Source organism: Chenopodium album, chromosome 10 (assembly GCF_948465745.1).
Source record: "Chenopodium album chromosome 10, dcCheAlbu1.1, whole genome shotgun sequence".
Classification (NCBI taxonomy): Eukaryota; Viridiplantae; Streptophyta; class Magnoliopsida; order Caryophyllales; family Amaranthaceae; genus Chenopodium; species Chenopodium album.
In genome coordinates this window covers 29,021,171-29,038,141 of record NC_137843.1, presented here as the reverse complement: position 1 = coordinate 29,038,141, position 16,971 = coordinate 29,021,171, and the positions used below count along the sequence as shown (strand labels likewise).

At 35.7% G+C, this 16,971-nt stretch overlaps 1 protein-coding gene across 4 annotated transcripts in view; it reads right to left on the bottom strand.

The window, feature by feature from the left end:
* The window catches only part of LOC145562392 (THO complex subunit 2-like), a 42,869-nt gene that overhangs the window by 13,931 nt on the left and 11,967 nt on the right, over nt 1-16,971 (bottom strand). For all 4 annotated transcript variants that reach the window (XM_081622658.1, XM_081622656.1, XM_081622657.1 and 1 more), the window contains exons 13-26: nt 16,376-16,456; nt 14,628-14,823; nt 14,305-14,541; nt 14,115-14,195; nt 13,914-14,033; nt 13,760-13,819; nt 8,790-8,917; nt 4,804-4,900; nt 4,593-4,721; nt 2,809-2,912; nt 1,346-1,526; nt 1,094-1,236; nt 244-850; nt 60-164 (exon numbers count right to left, since the gene is read on the bottom strand). In XM_081622658.1, the coding sequence (XP_081478784.1) occupies nt 60-164; nt 244-850; nt 1,094-1,236; nt 1,346-1,526; nt 2,809-2,912; nt 4,593-4,721; nt 4,804-4,900; nt 8,790-8,917; nt 13,760-13,819; nt 13,914-14,033; nt 14,115-14,195; nt 14,305-14,541; nt 14,628-14,823; nt 16,376-16,456 (2,269 nt within the window). The remainder of the gene's footprint in view (nt 1-59; nt 165-243; nt 851-1,093; nt 1,237-1,345; nt 1,527-2,808; nt 2,913-4,592; nt 4,722-4,803; nt 4,901-8,789; nt 8,918-13,759; nt 13,820-13,913; nt 14,034-14,114; nt 14,196-14,304; nt 14,542-14,627; nt 14,824-16,375; nt 16,457-16,971) is intronic.

Below are 16,971 nucleotides of genomic sequence, written 5' to 3'. Positions count from 1 at the left end.
AAAATCTAAGAATACTGAAATAAAACAAGAACCCATCACAGCCCCAGATTGAAATTCACCTTAATGAACTGGCCATAGGTAACCCGCTGACTATTGGGGTATCTATAATAAACTGCAAACCCGGGCATGTTACCACATTCACGTTCATAGACTGATTCATCACTCTGAAACCAAACAGCCAACATATTAAAATCCAAATCGGGAGCAAACAACAAAATTATGTAATTATAGTAAAATAGCTACCTTCCAATGGTACGCAATTTTTAGTGTTTCAAACAAAAATCTGCCAAGTCTACCAGCCTCATAGTCAGTACAGCAGCATATCATTGGATGTAAAGTTTTGCAGATTAAAACATCGAGATGGTTGACTGTGTTGAAAAAAGGTGTGCCCAAGGAGTGAAGAGTATGGACAAACTTTGCACAATAAACGGCATCTGGCATGCTGAAAATACAGCGTGGAAAAATACATCGTTGTAGAAACTCCATGTTTATCTTCAATGTATCAGGACAAGAACTCAACCAGTTATCTTTTTCATTTGCAAGCCTCCTTTGCACAGAAGCGACATTCTCTTCATGTTTTTGGAGCTCACTTGTGAGACGATCCAATGACTCTTGAATCCTTTCTTTATCTTTCTTCCTTTTGGCGATTGCAGAGCCTGAATTATCAGAGAGCTCTTCCAGAGCCTTTAGGGAAGCATGCTGTTTTGCAATCTCAGACTCATAGCGACTCCGAGGAACATAAAGGTCATATAATGTCAGACCCCAAAAAGTTGCATACAAATCTGGGGAGAGGCTGTTCCATGCTTTAGCTGGCAACATAGTTCTAACTGTATCGAGAAGAAAAGACCACCTGCAGAATTTACAATCAATTGATGCACTGGATTTTCAAAATATACAAAACATATAAATTAAAAAAAAAAAAAAAAAAAAAAAAGGATGGCATTCTGGCGTGAGGATCAAAGGTGTTGATCGGAACCTCATAGCACTAGAGAGGGCACAATTGTCAACAATGAGAAAAAAGACATCACACGTTTGAAATGCACACAACTGGTCAACTGGAAACCAAATGATACAGGCAATGAGAAAGTAATACCTCACTGGATTGCGTGGAGGTCCAAGATCCAAAACCAGTTCGCCAGCATCACTTGGCACATCACGATCACATAAAGGCCAAGAGACACAGCTATTTTTACACTTGAAAAGCCTCATAACTGGTCGATAGATCAAGAAGATAACCTACAACATGTAAAACAATGTATTAATTATTTATAAAACTATATAAAACAGTAATAATTGACCAGTTATTGAAATCCCCTGCCCTCGTCATCTTGAAGAGTGAACGTACCTCTGGATCAAGATGGTATAGATGAACAAGATCATCAAGAGTAGGTACTAGTTGTGCATATGCAGTTACTGGACTGACAGCATTACAAAGAAAATCCACATACTGAAGGAGTACCCCATGGCACCTGTCAAATTGCTCACTAAGCATTTTTATATAAGGTGCATCTGCATTGGTAACAACCCTGCAAAAGTAAAACATATACACCCACGTAAATCAATCATCACAAGATTTAACATATAAATAAATAAGGCAGAAAAAAAAAAAGAAAAAAAAAAAGAAGCTTAAATAGCATTACTTATGATAAGCATTGATAGCTATGTAAATCAATCTCATTGATAGCTATGCAAAATTGCACATTATCAATGGTAACAAATTTTTTTACAAATTCTCTCAAATAGCATTACTTTTGATAAGCGTCTCTAACATGACAATATTTTTGTATTTAACAAGTAATTAGCTTAAATAAAAAATAATTAGCCTAATAATTAACATTATCCCAAATAAAAACCAAATAATTAACCAAAAAAGAAATAAAAAACAAAAGTAATCAGCCCCTTTTTCACTTCTCGACTGCTCCCCTTTTTTATCTTCATCACCAATCAATCATCATATTCATCAGCACCGTTAATCACCATCAATAGGCCTCATCATCAACTACCATCAAGAATCTCAGCCCTTGGATATCTAGAATGAATCGCAGCCGTTGAACAAGATGAAAAGCTCCCGCTTTAAAAGTAAATCAAATTGGGGCTTTTTGTTAATTATACATTGAGGGGCTGCACTATTCGAATCGGTGGCAGTTTGTCGTCCGGAGGCTTTCAGCCATGGTGGAGCAGCGCCGCTGCTTGCGTGGGCGAATGGTGAGAACAGTGAGGTGGGGGTGATTGTGGTGTTAAGTGGAGGGAGTTGGAGCTGCAAATTGCTTCTGGGTAGTGTGATTCGGTGTTGAGGTGAGGTGTTGCCGGCGTCGGCGTGGGGTTTCAGGGGTAGTATGTGTTGGCGCGCGGTGGACGGTGGGAGCAACGTGGGAGCGAGGTGCGGTTTTTTTTTTTTTTTTTTTATGTTAATTATGAGGCTAATTTTTTTAATTAAGCTAATTAGTTGCTGATTGTAAAAATATTGTTATATTTGTGAAACTTATAACAAGTAAGGTTGTTTAAGAGAATTTGTCAAATATTTTGTTCCCATTGAGAATATGCAAAACCACATGGTTACCATTGAGAATTTCCTAATAAAAAAAATTAAAAAAATAAAAAAATAAAAACAATTTAGCAAGGACATGTAAACCTTGTACAAGATAGAAATAACTAGCAGACGGTCAAAACCCAATGAGTGCCCAACTAAAGATACATTTGGTACAGTGTCGCTGCTAAAGAAAACACCAACCCAGGTACTAACAGTAAACACACAGCCTAACAAAGGAACGTAGAGAAAATACTTCACTGCAGAGAAGAATGGCTTACAGAGAACGGTGCTGTGCAATTAGCACCAAAAGAGGAATAGCCAGCTTTGGTTCTTCCTTTGGAACTAAGGAATCCCTTAGTCGGTTTGTAGATTTGACTAGTGCCTGCAAGATATGTGATCGTCACCACGAAAACACATCAGTATCTCCAATAAGTCCCCAAGTGGATAAAATTACACTTTGCTAGAATAACCAGATTGATTGGTGGCAGAAAGAATGGGACATACAAAGTAAAAACCATCCAAGTTAGCTCAAAAGCAAGCAATAACAAAACAACAAAACAGAATGGGAATAAAAAGGGAGACTGTCAACAGAACAGAAAGAGACTCCTAACAAATAATATCAGGTGAAAGCACCAAATTTAAGACAAGTGAGAAGATCATTGATAAAAACATTCTACAGACTGATCGCTAGAATCAAGAATATACATCCAAAGATAGAATAACATTGTAACACAAAGCCCCCTTTGGTGGAAACTTGAACGAGCAGAGGTTTAAAAATATTGAGTTCTGACCAAATGCAAAGAACTAACCTATTATCAGGACAGCAATTCAGGCATTGGGTTCAATGTTAGTGGCTCAATACAGGCCCTTGTCATAGAGGGATCTCCGTCATATCTGTTTCTCACATATATTTTTTTACTTCTTTGGTGATCACTATTATAATACTTACAAGAAATACTCCTTCATAATAAAGTCTGGGGTGGGAAGACAATACCAACCTACCACAATATTTATAATTCGAATTAGAAAAGTTAATCTAAAGCCTTGACCCACTTTTATCCAACATGCAGTATCTAATTTTTCCCCTTGTTCAAGAGACATCCTGGGCACACATTTCCAGTGCACCCGACTTGTACCCATCCCACTCCCGTGCCTGATATGGGAAACGACATAAAGTCATCATACCCATGCTTCATAGCTCTACATTTCACCACAAATACCTGCGCCTTAGCACTCGAAGATGTATACATGTCTGACAATTCTAATTTTGTACGAATAACATGGCCAAAAACCCTACCCCCCTATCACAACCTATCAGGTAAACAGGCGACTCTTTTCAGTGCATATATTTTTTGAAAAACCAAAAGGATAAGCCGACTAGAACAAAAACCAATAAAACAAAAGTTAAAAGTCAAAGAGCCAATCAGTGTACTTGGTAGTAACTTCAACAGGTCAAAATTAACAAGACGGCATTAGCTTTGCAAAGAGCTACAAGTTAAAATAAGAGAAACCAGACCCACCCAAAGATACAACAGAACAACCTATATAAATACAAGTTATTGGTTAGTTAATCCATTACAAATTTACTGTAGGACTACAAAACATCCAGGAATTGAATTTTCTTCGATATTCATAATAAATTTAGTTAATACAATCTTATAAAGCAAAATCACCGTATAAACAGCTTTCGAATGAACCATATCACATATTAAACCGTAACTAAGGTCCAGATATGGGATGCAAATGAATCTACCTGAATTCTTTGCATAATAATGGCTCCTAAACCACCAGCTCTAAGCATTATCATGGGAAAAAATTACAAAAGCACCCCCTTTCAAGTTTACAATTATTCTTTTTTGTTCAACTATTAATTTATACGAAGTATAATAATAACATAAAATTAATCACTGCCTCAAACAAGAATTCTTAAAAAGCCTTACTATATTAAAAGTTCACATGTGTTCAGTTTTTCTTCTACCAAAACAGCTTACACTCTTAGTAATACTTTAACAGATTACACTTGTTTTATCTCAAATAGAAAAACCATCTCTAGAATCATCACCTTATTGTTTCGGCTAATGCCATAAGAAGTGGCCAGATATCGCAAAGTCTCTCCACCTGCCATGGAATCCAGCTGCTCCTCAGTCATGTTTTCCGTGTATTGAACATTTGCCATTTGTTGTATCAACTCCTAGAAAGAGCATTACTAGATGTATGAAAAAAGTCTCTTTAATTTTATTCATGTCCACAGACTTCTTTAAAACATAGTATACCTGCAGTAGAAGTAGTTCAATTCCTTTACCCCTTTTCAGTTGATTGACAAGGTATTGAAACAGACCTCTCAGCTCCATTGAAGGGTACTTCTTGCATCTGTAACAATCAACAAATCAGGAACAAATTTAGGCATTGGAAAAAAAAAAAAAAAAGCATGGTAATAACAAAAAATTAGATCCTATAACTACAACTTAGTAGGTGCTAATGATGTAAAAGTAAGAAAAACAAAGCATTCTGTTAGAGAGTGCATCAAAAAAGCCTCAACAGATAGATGAGGCTGATATAACATATATATGCAGAAAAAGCCCAGCTATACTGTTATAAGGAAAAGTCTTTTGTTAAGTAATAGCTTAACTTCGGTAAGTCAGCAATTTAATCAAATGTTTTTCCAGTTAAATAATAAACTGCATTAACAAAATTCAGAATTTTGTTCAATGACAAAGAAATACTTCTTTAATTCTCATAACATTCCAACATCGGAAAATCAAGCTTCCCAAAACACATCTAACCTCTAATATTTAAATACATAATGATAAAAATTATAAAAAGTTGATACTTGCGAGTAATTCGACAAGACCTCGCATGACTGATTTTCCTTGAATGTAAATCCCAATATTTAGTTAAAAGAGGACTGTAGAATATTGTCTAAAGTACAACCTTCAATATTTGTGAAACAGAGGATGTATTAAATAAAGAATTTCACCAAATATAGCCCAAAATAGTATAAAGGAACATGATTCAAAGAATTCATCATATGGTGTACTTTGATGGTAAATATTACCTCAGCTACATTAGTTCTTTACACTTTATATATTTACACTTGCCAATGTAGAAAATAATTCTAGTAACACTTTTTGCCGAATTATAAAAAGTAGACATTACAAAACTAGCAACAAAACAAACAAGACGCCACATATTATCCATTTATTTATGTCAAAAAGACACAATGTTAAGAAAATTTCACCAGGATTTCCAAATGAAACAAGGATTCCAACGTGGAAAGGGTTTTCCCCAAAATATATAATAGTGAACGGATAGTTAACCTCCCCAGTTGTTCTCTTGCAGTCAGTGTTGTATGAATATATCATCGCACTTCAACAATCTAAATTTTGTTTTGTTGACAGATCCAAAAATCCCAATCCTTCCAAAATTCAATAATAATTGCTTCCTCAAAACACAAATCAGCTCCTACTTTGATGGAGTTAATCTACATGCCATGGTAATGGAGAACAGAAGAAGAATAGTAATAATCACAAAACCAACTGGTATAGCACTTCTGTATATCTTCTCAACCAAGAGCAACACACACACCACACAGCCAGGGCATACAACAATAGACCAACTAAGCGAAACAGACCTTAAATCTTTGACATCCAAAGTTATTGGCTCTTATCACTCATAGATTTAGGGTTTTAGGAACAGCTTGTCAAACCAGGAAGTAACGGAGGTTTAATATAGAACTAGTAAAAAGAAAAATTAAAGGGCACTTTAATTACTGAATTATTCCATTTCACTCCTTTCTTCGCTTCAGAAGGACTTCATGTCTATTGTAAAAGTAGGCAGATCATCTACCCCATGATTTCACAAGTCAAGCTCAAAGAAGAATGTTAGGACTTATTCCTATGAGCTTCCTTCAAATGATCTAGAAACTCGAATATGGTCAGAGAGTTTGTTGATACACCAATACATGGAAGCCTCTTGTGAAGTGCCACCCACTTGCAGAAGAAAGTTACACAAACACACCATTTCCCAAAAAGATACAAAGTCAACCAGCCAAATAAGGTGCCTTTAAATAGAAGAAATAAACTCACCACTAGCCAGCCTACTGAACCCTTATGAAGTAATGAATCCAAAACAAACTTTCCATTCCTAGGCTGGCACACTTACAGCTGGGATACCTTAAAACTTTCAGAAACGCAATGAAGAATGATTTTCGCAAATTACCACCATATGTAAGACATTGAACAGACCAACCACTTCTCCGCACATCTAGTCTGAGTGCCACTTTTTTAAAAAAAATGCCCTTAAACAAAAGCAAGTTCTCTCTTGGGACTTAACCAACGAGATTTTTTGGCGGAAAAAAAGAGGCCAAAACTACAAACCACAGAAACATGATGGAGAGCAGATGTTGGTTTTATATTTTGAGTCCACTCCAAATTTGGCAAAAAAAATTTACCAGCACAACTCCACCCACTCACTAAAAACGGCTCCATCAAGTATTTAGTTCCAGCAGTGACAAATCTCAAAGTATCTACATAAGCTTCATTTAATCTCATTCAGCGGAAACACTACAGCTCATACAGTCCAGAAATATAGCAATATTTCAATTCCTCAAATAGATCTGACATCTTGAAACCTGATCATAACATGGACTTAATTTAAAAAGTAGACCATTAAGAAAGAGAAGCCCAGAAATTCCATTGACCCCACTTCAGACATTAATCACATAGCAGCAAGCCAAAAACACCTAGTGGGAAGTTTGAGAAGCCATAACAAGTAATAAGGAAGCTCTCTTGCCAAGCCACAAATTATCACCCTGATACCCTCTGCAAGGAAATTATTTATCAAAATAGCTGTGTGATCTTACACTTCAGATATGCCTAGAAGCAAGCATTGAAAGGATATCAGTGTAATAGACTAATCTTAGTCTATAACAATCAGCCAGGGCATTTACACGAGATTTGGGATGCTGAAACATGTTTCTAGTAATAAAACTATTATACCCAAAGTAACTTCCAGCTGTGTCAGTCATAGTCACTAATACAGTCTTATGATTTATAGCGGATTAACAGGGGGCAAGCTTTCATTAATAAATCATACGAATATTTCCAGCAAAAAGTATATTTGAATAGAACTCCTATCAAACACTACTAAGAAACCTAGAAATCAGAATTTTCAGAAATATGCACATAAACAATATAATACTCCCTCCATTTATGAATATTTGACTATGTAATGTAGACTCTTGCTTCTAGGAAATTTTATTAAAAGTGAATGGGTGTAAGAAAAAGGAAAAATACTAAGAGAATTGAGTAAAAAGCAGGTGGATCATGGTGGAAAAATTCGGCCGTTACGTCGCGAATCGGCCGAGATGTAACGGATTTCAAAGTTGCCGATCCGATATTTCCCGATTCATAACGCTGTTTTTTGAAACCCCGAGATTTTGGCCGGTATGGCCGTTTTGAACAGAAAATCGGCCGCATCAAACGTTATTTACCGAGATTCAAAGAAAAATCCAAACTTTAAACTATAGAACCACTTTTCCGGCGAGGATTTACAGCATCTCCATGAAAGTCGACTGTTTCTGCTAAATAAAAGAGATTTCTTTTTATTTTTTTTAATAATAAAGTATGACAGCTGTTAGCCTAGAATATTCTTTAGTTCCTCTTTAATTTTTATCTTGACCCCACCACCTGACTACCCCTTCTCTTCCCCCCACCCCCTTTTATTTCTTTCCCACGTGACCCCCAACCCCCTTATTATAGTCAGCTACTATGCTTAAGTCTAGAAATAAGTCCATATTTTATTTACTTGTATTTTTATTTAGGAAAAGTCCATTTTTTAATTTAATTTTTTTTAATATACATAAAACTTTTTTTTTTTGAACAGTAATATACATAAAACTTAAAAATGAAATAAAATAAAATTATTGCGCGACAACCGCGATGAAGTCCGCGACCAACGCATCAAGTCCGTTACCGAATTACCGTGACCGTTTCCGTGATCGCGACCGAAACCGCATTTTCAAACCATGAGGTGGATGCAACAAAAAAAGTTGGATAAAATAAGTGACAGAGAGTAGAAGGGGGTAAATAGTGCAGGAAAGAGAGGTAAGGTAGTAAAAGGGGTTTGACAAAAAATGAATAAAGAAAAAGTGAGTCAAATTTACTTCAACCCAAAACCAAAATCGAGTGGAACTTTCGGAAACAGAATATACACACACACACACGAAAAAAAAAAAAAAAAAGGCAAAAAGCCCACATACAGATGTCCCCAAAATGAAGCCAAAGATTGAAGCCAATCTGACAAGTTAAGCCCATCGTCTTTAAGCTTTTCACGACCACTTTGCGCCAGTCTCTCTATCACAACATATTCCAAGACATCATACTCCAACTGCAAGAAAATAATTTGAAAAGATATAAAACCAGAAGAGCAGCAGTAAATGTATAGAAATACAACTTTATTACCTCAACAGGAAGACAACCAAATATCTAACCCAACCTAAATTGTAATATATCCCCATGTTTTACAGACAGTGACAGCCAAGTGTAGATCAAATCAAGGATGTCACAAAATAAATTGAATAGGAAAGAGCATTATTCTCATAACAGACACCCAAGTACAGATCAATCTACAAGATTTCAATTGTAGACACCAAGAAATTCTCTCTCCCTCGTCCGTGCATAATGTCTGATGATTCAACTTTACTCGTTTTTTTAATATGCAATAGTTTCCAAAGGAGGCCCTTTTTTTTAATGCAAAACTCTACATTTTTCCAGTGTATCACTCCTCTTATGGTCCCTAGGAATACTATTAAATCAACTATTAAGCCACTGTCTCTTTTTTATATACTACCTCCGTTTCATATTATTTGCAACACTTGCCAAAAATGAATGCATCATATTTATTTGCAATATTGCAACAAAAGTTTTCTTTCCCTTTCAGTTGTCATTCTCTCTCTCCCCCCTCATCACATGCATCTCTATCTTTCTCTCTCAATTTAACACTCACAAACAAATTTTGCCTAGAAGTCCGTGCAACCCTCCAAAGTTGCAAATAATAACAGAGGTAGTAATTTTTATTTCCCCAACAAACCCACATATAATTAATGCAACAAATTCAAGTCAACCACCCAAAACTCGGGGGTGGGGGGGGGGGGGGGGGGAAGGAAGGTAAAACTATGCCGTTAAAAAAATTAAAAATAAAAAAGAGGGAGACCTACTTAAATTGATTCAAATTAAAAAAATAAAAAAGGGGGGGCCAAAGAATTGCTAAAAAGTCTGTCCATTTCACCGAAATACCCAATACTTCTACTTTTTATGAGGGCTGAAATAGATTAAACTACAGTTTTATGTATATTTCTTGTAATATCTTAATATCTAACAATTTTTATTTTTTTTGCTATTCTAATTTTCTTTACATAAATGTAAGGTAGTTTTTTTTTTTTTTTTTTTTTTTTTTTTTTTTTTTTTTTTTAATTAATTTTTAAAATGATTTGATTAATTTTTCTCGATCATTATTTACTTGGATTTATTGAAATAAATTATGAAAATATCACTAATATCAAAAGATAATTTTTAATATGTTTTTTAAATAATTTAAATCCTAACATCAAAGATAATTTTTAGTTTTTTCAAATAATTTAAACTATAAATTACTGTTTGTTGTTTTCAAATAATTCTTAAATCTCATTCATTACTTTTGCATAGATGGCGAATGAATTTTTTAAATCTATAATAAAATTTAAATTTAATTTTCCATTAGTCAAAATAATACTTTTGCTTATGTGGCACCCCAAATGCTTTCGAAAAATGCATATGGCGAATGAATTTTTAATTCTATAATAAAATATAAATCTAATTTTCCATTAGTCAATATAATACTTTTGCTTATGTCGCACCCCAAATGCTTGTGAAAAATGCCTATGGCGAATGAATTTTTCGATTCTATAATAAAATATAAATCTAATTTTTCATTGGTCAAAATAATACTTTTGCTTATGTGGCACCCTAAATGCTTCCCAAAAATGCCTACTTTATATATATATATTAGATTATAATTTTAAAAAATAAAAATAAAAATAAATAAATAAATAAATCAAAACAGAAAACAAATTAAAAAAATAAAAACCTATGCCCAGTGCTTTGTAAAGCTGATATGTGACAGACCTACACCCAACACAAGAAACAGTCCTGTGGGCAGGTCTGCACTCCACGTCTGAGCGCAAACTAGCTGAAAGAGGGGATATACATTGCGTGAGTGAGGACTGTGAGCAAAAGAGCTTGGAAAGCAACATTTTTCAAGAGCACATTTAAACTAGTTTTCCTATATCCGTATAAGGATCAACCCCCATGTCAATTTTAAAATCTATCAGTTAACAGAGTTCAACACATTTTCAATCGGATAAACCCTGGTTTCACAATACCTCAAGTTCCTCCAAGAAATTTCACGGCTCATTCGAATGATGAATTCTAGACCACAACTCATAATTTCTTAGGGCCCTTATCAATTCATTTATTTTCAAATTAAATCGCCTCTCTGTTTCAATTCTTCTTATCCTTATTTTATTGATCATACTGATTAATTCATAATGTATCCTTCAATTTAATTATCATACTTGTCTATTTTGAAAAGCACGTGATTTGCTTACAATGCTTAGTGCCCTTGTAATTTGTGTTGAGAACAGTGGAAGTGAAAACACAAATAATAGGCAATATATAACAAATTAATGTGTGTAATATAAAAGATGATGACAAATAACCTTTAATGTGAAAATCCCCTCAGAAGTAGTAGGGAAAAAACACAAACTAATAGGGGATAAAACCACCAACGATCACAAATCAATTACAATTATCAGCAACACTTATTGCAACCCGTGCCACCGAAGACCACTAAGGTGGCGATTGGTTAACCAAAGGAAAAGAGAATGAGTTAAAGAAAGGGATGGAAGAGAATGGAATGTAACTCCCTTTGATATCAGATGTTTGGTAATTTATTATATCTTCCTTCTCTCATCCTTGCAACACCATGTACACATTCACTTTCATAACCACCACCCACCACCACACACCGACCTTAATAGTCGCCACCCCTTCTTTACCGCTGCCACTCTCCTTCATTTTACCACGCCACCGCCCCGTTCTTCTCTCTATTCAACTTACCACCACCATTGTCATATGTTATGGACCCAATAATTCATACGGTCCATCACTCAAGGAGGGCCCAAACACTGATCATAGTGTATCAGGCTATCAGCGCAGGCCAAGGTCAACAACACTCACAACGGTAAAGAGGGAGGAACAGACAAAGTCAACCAGCAAGACCAGAATGGGGAGAAACATGAAGAGCAGTACACTCACAACGGTAAAGAGGGAGGAACAGACAAAGTCAACCAGCAAGACCAGAATGGGGAGAGACATGAAGAGCAGTAGCTTTTGGGTGGCAAGCCGAATTGGGAAAGAAGACAAGGAAGACAAAGCACTATGGAGTTATACACTTTGATGCTATGTCTTTGTTATGCTTTTTACTAGATGACAACTTTAATTAATATTAGGAAATTGTAATTGCTTGAGAGTAGCTTAAGTATGTAAGGTAATTGTATTAGTAGCAACCATCCAGAAATTGAGTGAACCCTTGGTGAGATTAATAGCCTCAAGCTACCATGAGAGTTATAGCCTAAAGCTATACTTACCTTCCCTTAAATCTGTAATTCAAATCTTTATCAATTAATAAACAAGGTTTGCCTTAATTTGTGTTAATTAGTATAATTGTGGTGGTGTGAATTCCAGTTCATTACATTATATTTGGGATTTTAATGGTCAAGTTCGACCACGAAAACTCTAGAACTAGAGTTTTCATGGTTGAAATTAAACATCTAAAATCATAATTTTAGGTACACTTCCATTGAATTTTATTTTCGAATTTTAGGGCTTTGCATATTCTAGATGGGTGAGGGTTGATTTCGAGTGGGCGAGTATGTTATTAAGGGAAGGGGTGGTTTATGGGATGGATAAGGGTGGTTTGCAGGTGAGGACAAGTTTTTGGGACGACGGGGGTGGTTTTGGGTTGGTTGGAGGGCTAGTTTCGAGATAGGTTTTGGGTAAGTGGTGCCAGCAGGGTGATGATGGTGGGACTTGTAGTGTCAGTGAGTTGTGGTGGTGGATGTGCAGTGTTGGTGAACAGTGGTGGTGACGGTGTGTGAGTGGTGGTGATGGTATGTGGTGGTTTAAGTAAGGGAATGGAAATAGCATGGGGGGTGTGGGGAATCAAAGTACAGAACTTTGAAGGAATGAAGAGGGTAAAGGGAATGATTAAAATTGGATTACAAACAACAATAAAGGGAATTAGCCTTGTTCATTCCTTTTCCCTTTATAATTACCCCTAACCCAACGGCCCCTAATCTAGAAGCCTAAGAGGGTTGTTAATCTCCCTTTGTTGATGTGCATTGAAAAGAAAAGACCCATGATCCCTTTTTGTAGGGCATTAAGACCTAACCCTTCAACAAGTCTTATGCATTCTAAAGTCTGTGGTAGACCTAGAATTCAAAGGATGTTAAGAAACTAAATATTATCTTCCTAAATTAATTACAATTAAATACAATATAACTACTTTAGTCCTAAATAAACAAAACTATGGAAACTTAATAACAAACAAGCAAGAAATTCATCCATAAGAAAACTCATCTCCATGCCAAAGCCACATCCACACAAATGTTGGCCGCAGGTAGGTCGTGGTTAGCCACGGGTTGGTCACAGACTAAACTGCTTCCCCCTTGAAAGAACCACTTCTTGATCGTCTACATTGCCCCTTCACAAGCAAAATAAAAATATTTCCTGTTTTCATGTTGCACTAACCGTGTTGGACTTTTGAGATTGCTAACTAAAACCATTTAATGATTTATCAAAGTAGTAACTTCAAACTTAGTTTTAGAGCTAATTCTAACACACCTAAGTAATCCATGTGCTATTGCTTAAGGACTCAAAAAGAAAATTTGTATGATGTCATAAAATTAAAAGTAATTTGTTAAATTGATCTTAACTTCCAACTGTTTCAGTATTATGTATTGGTCTTACGGTTAAGAATATAGTCATCCAAAATCAAAAGTTTAGTAACCCCTCCACATAACCCACACAGCACAAAGCTCCAAATTCTGCTCTCAGAAAGACGATAACAACCTTAAGGAGGGTATGCAAAAATAAAATAAAAAATAATATGGCCTTAGTTGATCAACCACACCTGTGTCAAATATTTGAATGCGTCTACAACTGGCATGATCATATCTCGGTAGGCCTCAATCTGCAAGAGCATTATGAGTGAAACTCTCCCCAAAAAATATACTGTATGTAATTTAAATGAGTACATATGCTGCTAGAAAAAGATAATGAGGCACCTGTTGAACAATTGTTCGGAGAACAGTCATGGGATTGGCATGAGCAAGCTTAGCAACCATACGACCAAGCTGTTTTAGATTTTCCTTTGCTAGCCGTTTCAAGATCCTCCTTGTGTCCAACTAGAAATACAAATCAAAATTTGAATTAGACATACATTATTGTTTTGGGTTGATAATTTTCAAACATGTAATTGGGCACACCTTAGCTGTTTGTCTTGTTGCCAAAATCATAGGTATCCGTTCATCATCCTTTTCCCACTCACCATAGAGACGATATCTTGCCTAATCAAAACAAAGGTATCACTTGTCTACATAATTCAACCTTATTCATTATAAGTCAAAAGAATGCCAAATAATCAAAAACAGCTTAGGCTACTTATATAATCCACACCTCATAAGGAAGAAGACTCATCACTTCCCAAATTGCATGGCCAATGGCAGGATTTGCAGGTACCAACTGCAACGAAGGAAGCAGACAAGATCCCAGCGCTTCCTCAATTCTTGACCTTGCTTCTCTTAGATGCAAGCGAGGATTAATGTTAAAATCAACAACAGGTCCAGGAGCTCCATCTCCTTTGCTAATGAGTTCAAGAGCTGATAGGTAATAACTCTTTAAAATTCTACAGATCTTCACAGAACACATATGCAGCATATTGTTAGTAAGCTTTAACAACAAAAAGGACCTTGAAGAACAAAAGCAAACAAAACACTAACCTTCTGCAGCAATAAAGTATCACGATACAGATAAGGTCCAGCACAGGTAAGCATCTCAAAAAGCTCTTTAGGTAGCAGAATAAGAGAGCTTTTTGAAGAATCTGCATTCTCCAACAGTCTTGGACCATTCATGAAGCTCTCAAGATGCATTTTGTGGACAATATCGTACGCTGAGGAAATTGATTTTCCAATCAACCTAAAATACATTAAATGTACAAAGTCAGTAAAAGTGACAAATGGATTAAGACCTAAAAAAATTAGCACTTTAGCAGGTTGAGTACTTAATCTTTATAAGTTAATTTCAAAAATATAAAAGATGTCTCCAAAACTTTTGAAACATGAACTACTCACTTACTACTACTATTGCCCAAAGTCCACTACTACCACCGTCATACGAGTACCTATTATAATGGTGGTGCTAATGACGATGATGATTTTAATAATTATGTAAAACATACTAATAATACTAGCCCACCAATAACATAACTAATAGCATCATACTATCATTGAAATCTACAGATAAAAAGCCTTTTTCCTTTTTGAGATGACTTAATATCTAATGCTTCATAGACACTGCTAGGAAAAGATTAAGACTACATATAAGTGATGTATGAAATTAACTTACACTAAGGCAGATTGAGAACACACATATAAGAGTGCACATTTTTTTAATAATTATGTTCCATTAGCCTACATGAAGAAATTACGGCCTTGAGATCACAACCTTTATCAGTTAAAGAGCCACTAACATACAAATGATTTCTGATAAAAGTCAAAGCATGAGATACAATCTAAAACCAAATGTCAGACTGTAGAGGGCTGATGTCTCCACATTCATAGGTATGTCCAGCCCCTAGGGATCATCTTATGAAATCTCAGCCACATCACCGCATCATAACCGTATTGTAAAGGATTTTAAGCTTTCCATGACCGAAATATTAGGCCGCAATAGCCACATTCCATCCACATTGCCCGCGGAAGTGGTTATGTGACCAATACCATGATTGTGACATGTGACTGCATCCAAGATTTAAAATCATGCTAGAGATAGAAACAAGTAAAAGGAAAACAATGGGAGCAGCAAAGTGGGGCTACCAAGAAGGTATACAGAAATATCTGCCATGGATCTTAACAACCAATACCAATTTCAACTGACTAGCACATTAGAATTCAAAATAAAATTACAACTTTTAATTTTGGGGTCAGGTTTTACCAAATTATAAAAATAAAAATAAAAAAAAAATAACTTAGGGGTCAGATTAACTTTTAAATCCTGGTAAGGTTAAATTAAAAGAAATCTTGGTCAACTTTTTTGTTTATAACTCCAGTCTTCTCATCAATTGCCTGTTCACAAACAGCTTTGTGGTGCTGCGACGTTCTTCTTGCCGGAGGCGGCTGGCATTTACCAGCACCTGTTGTAGGTCAAAACACAAGGACGCATTTCATTTGTGCGTGTTGACACTAAGGTGTTATTACAAGGGTCTAAGCTGTATACCCTGAACCAGGGTCTAAGTCAGCTCATGTCAAAACTGATAAGCCGGCTCGTGTCAAAACTGGTATGCCGGAAAATTTGCCATGTGTGCATTATGTTCAGCAATCAGCAGAGACTTTATGTATTCATGTCTACTGAAGTACTAAGCGCATAAAATGTTATATTAAACACAGCAACAGCAGATGGAGACAGTATATGAAATTATCAAAAGTATCCAATCTCAAACAACAGAAACAAGATACATGTCTTTGTGTACCTGAACAGCTCATCACAAATCTGAGCATATGCCACTGGATTAAGAGGTGAGAGGCGCTCAAACAAGATATTTGCATGATACCTGTAATACAACAATAAAGGAACCAATGCTGTTAAGGAAGCCAGAAGGCCAGAAGTGGGTTATCTGATATGGGCTCATTCAAGCAACAAATTAAAAAAAAAAAAAAAAGTTGAGAAAATTATCAGTAAGTGCTTCAATATGCATATTTTACTTGTATATATTTAACTAAATAATTGATGTCATGATAACACACCAAGAGGGGTATCACCAACATAAGGAAAAGACAATATACATGAAACCCTCAAGCTACATTGTAATATATATATAATCAAGAAAACTGAAGTTCCACTCAGAAGATGACTCTTGACACACTGAAGCTAAATCTTGATACCAGATATGCAACAAGCTCAAGCAAGCTCTACCAAAATATGATGTTATCTTTCCATCTCGACCCGACCCGCTTTTTGTGGGTTTTAAACATTTTTTACCCATAATTCGACTTTGCTTGAACACATTTAACCCGTAATTTGTTGGGCAAACCCGACCTGAGCCGCTGATCCGTTTTTGTGGGGTTT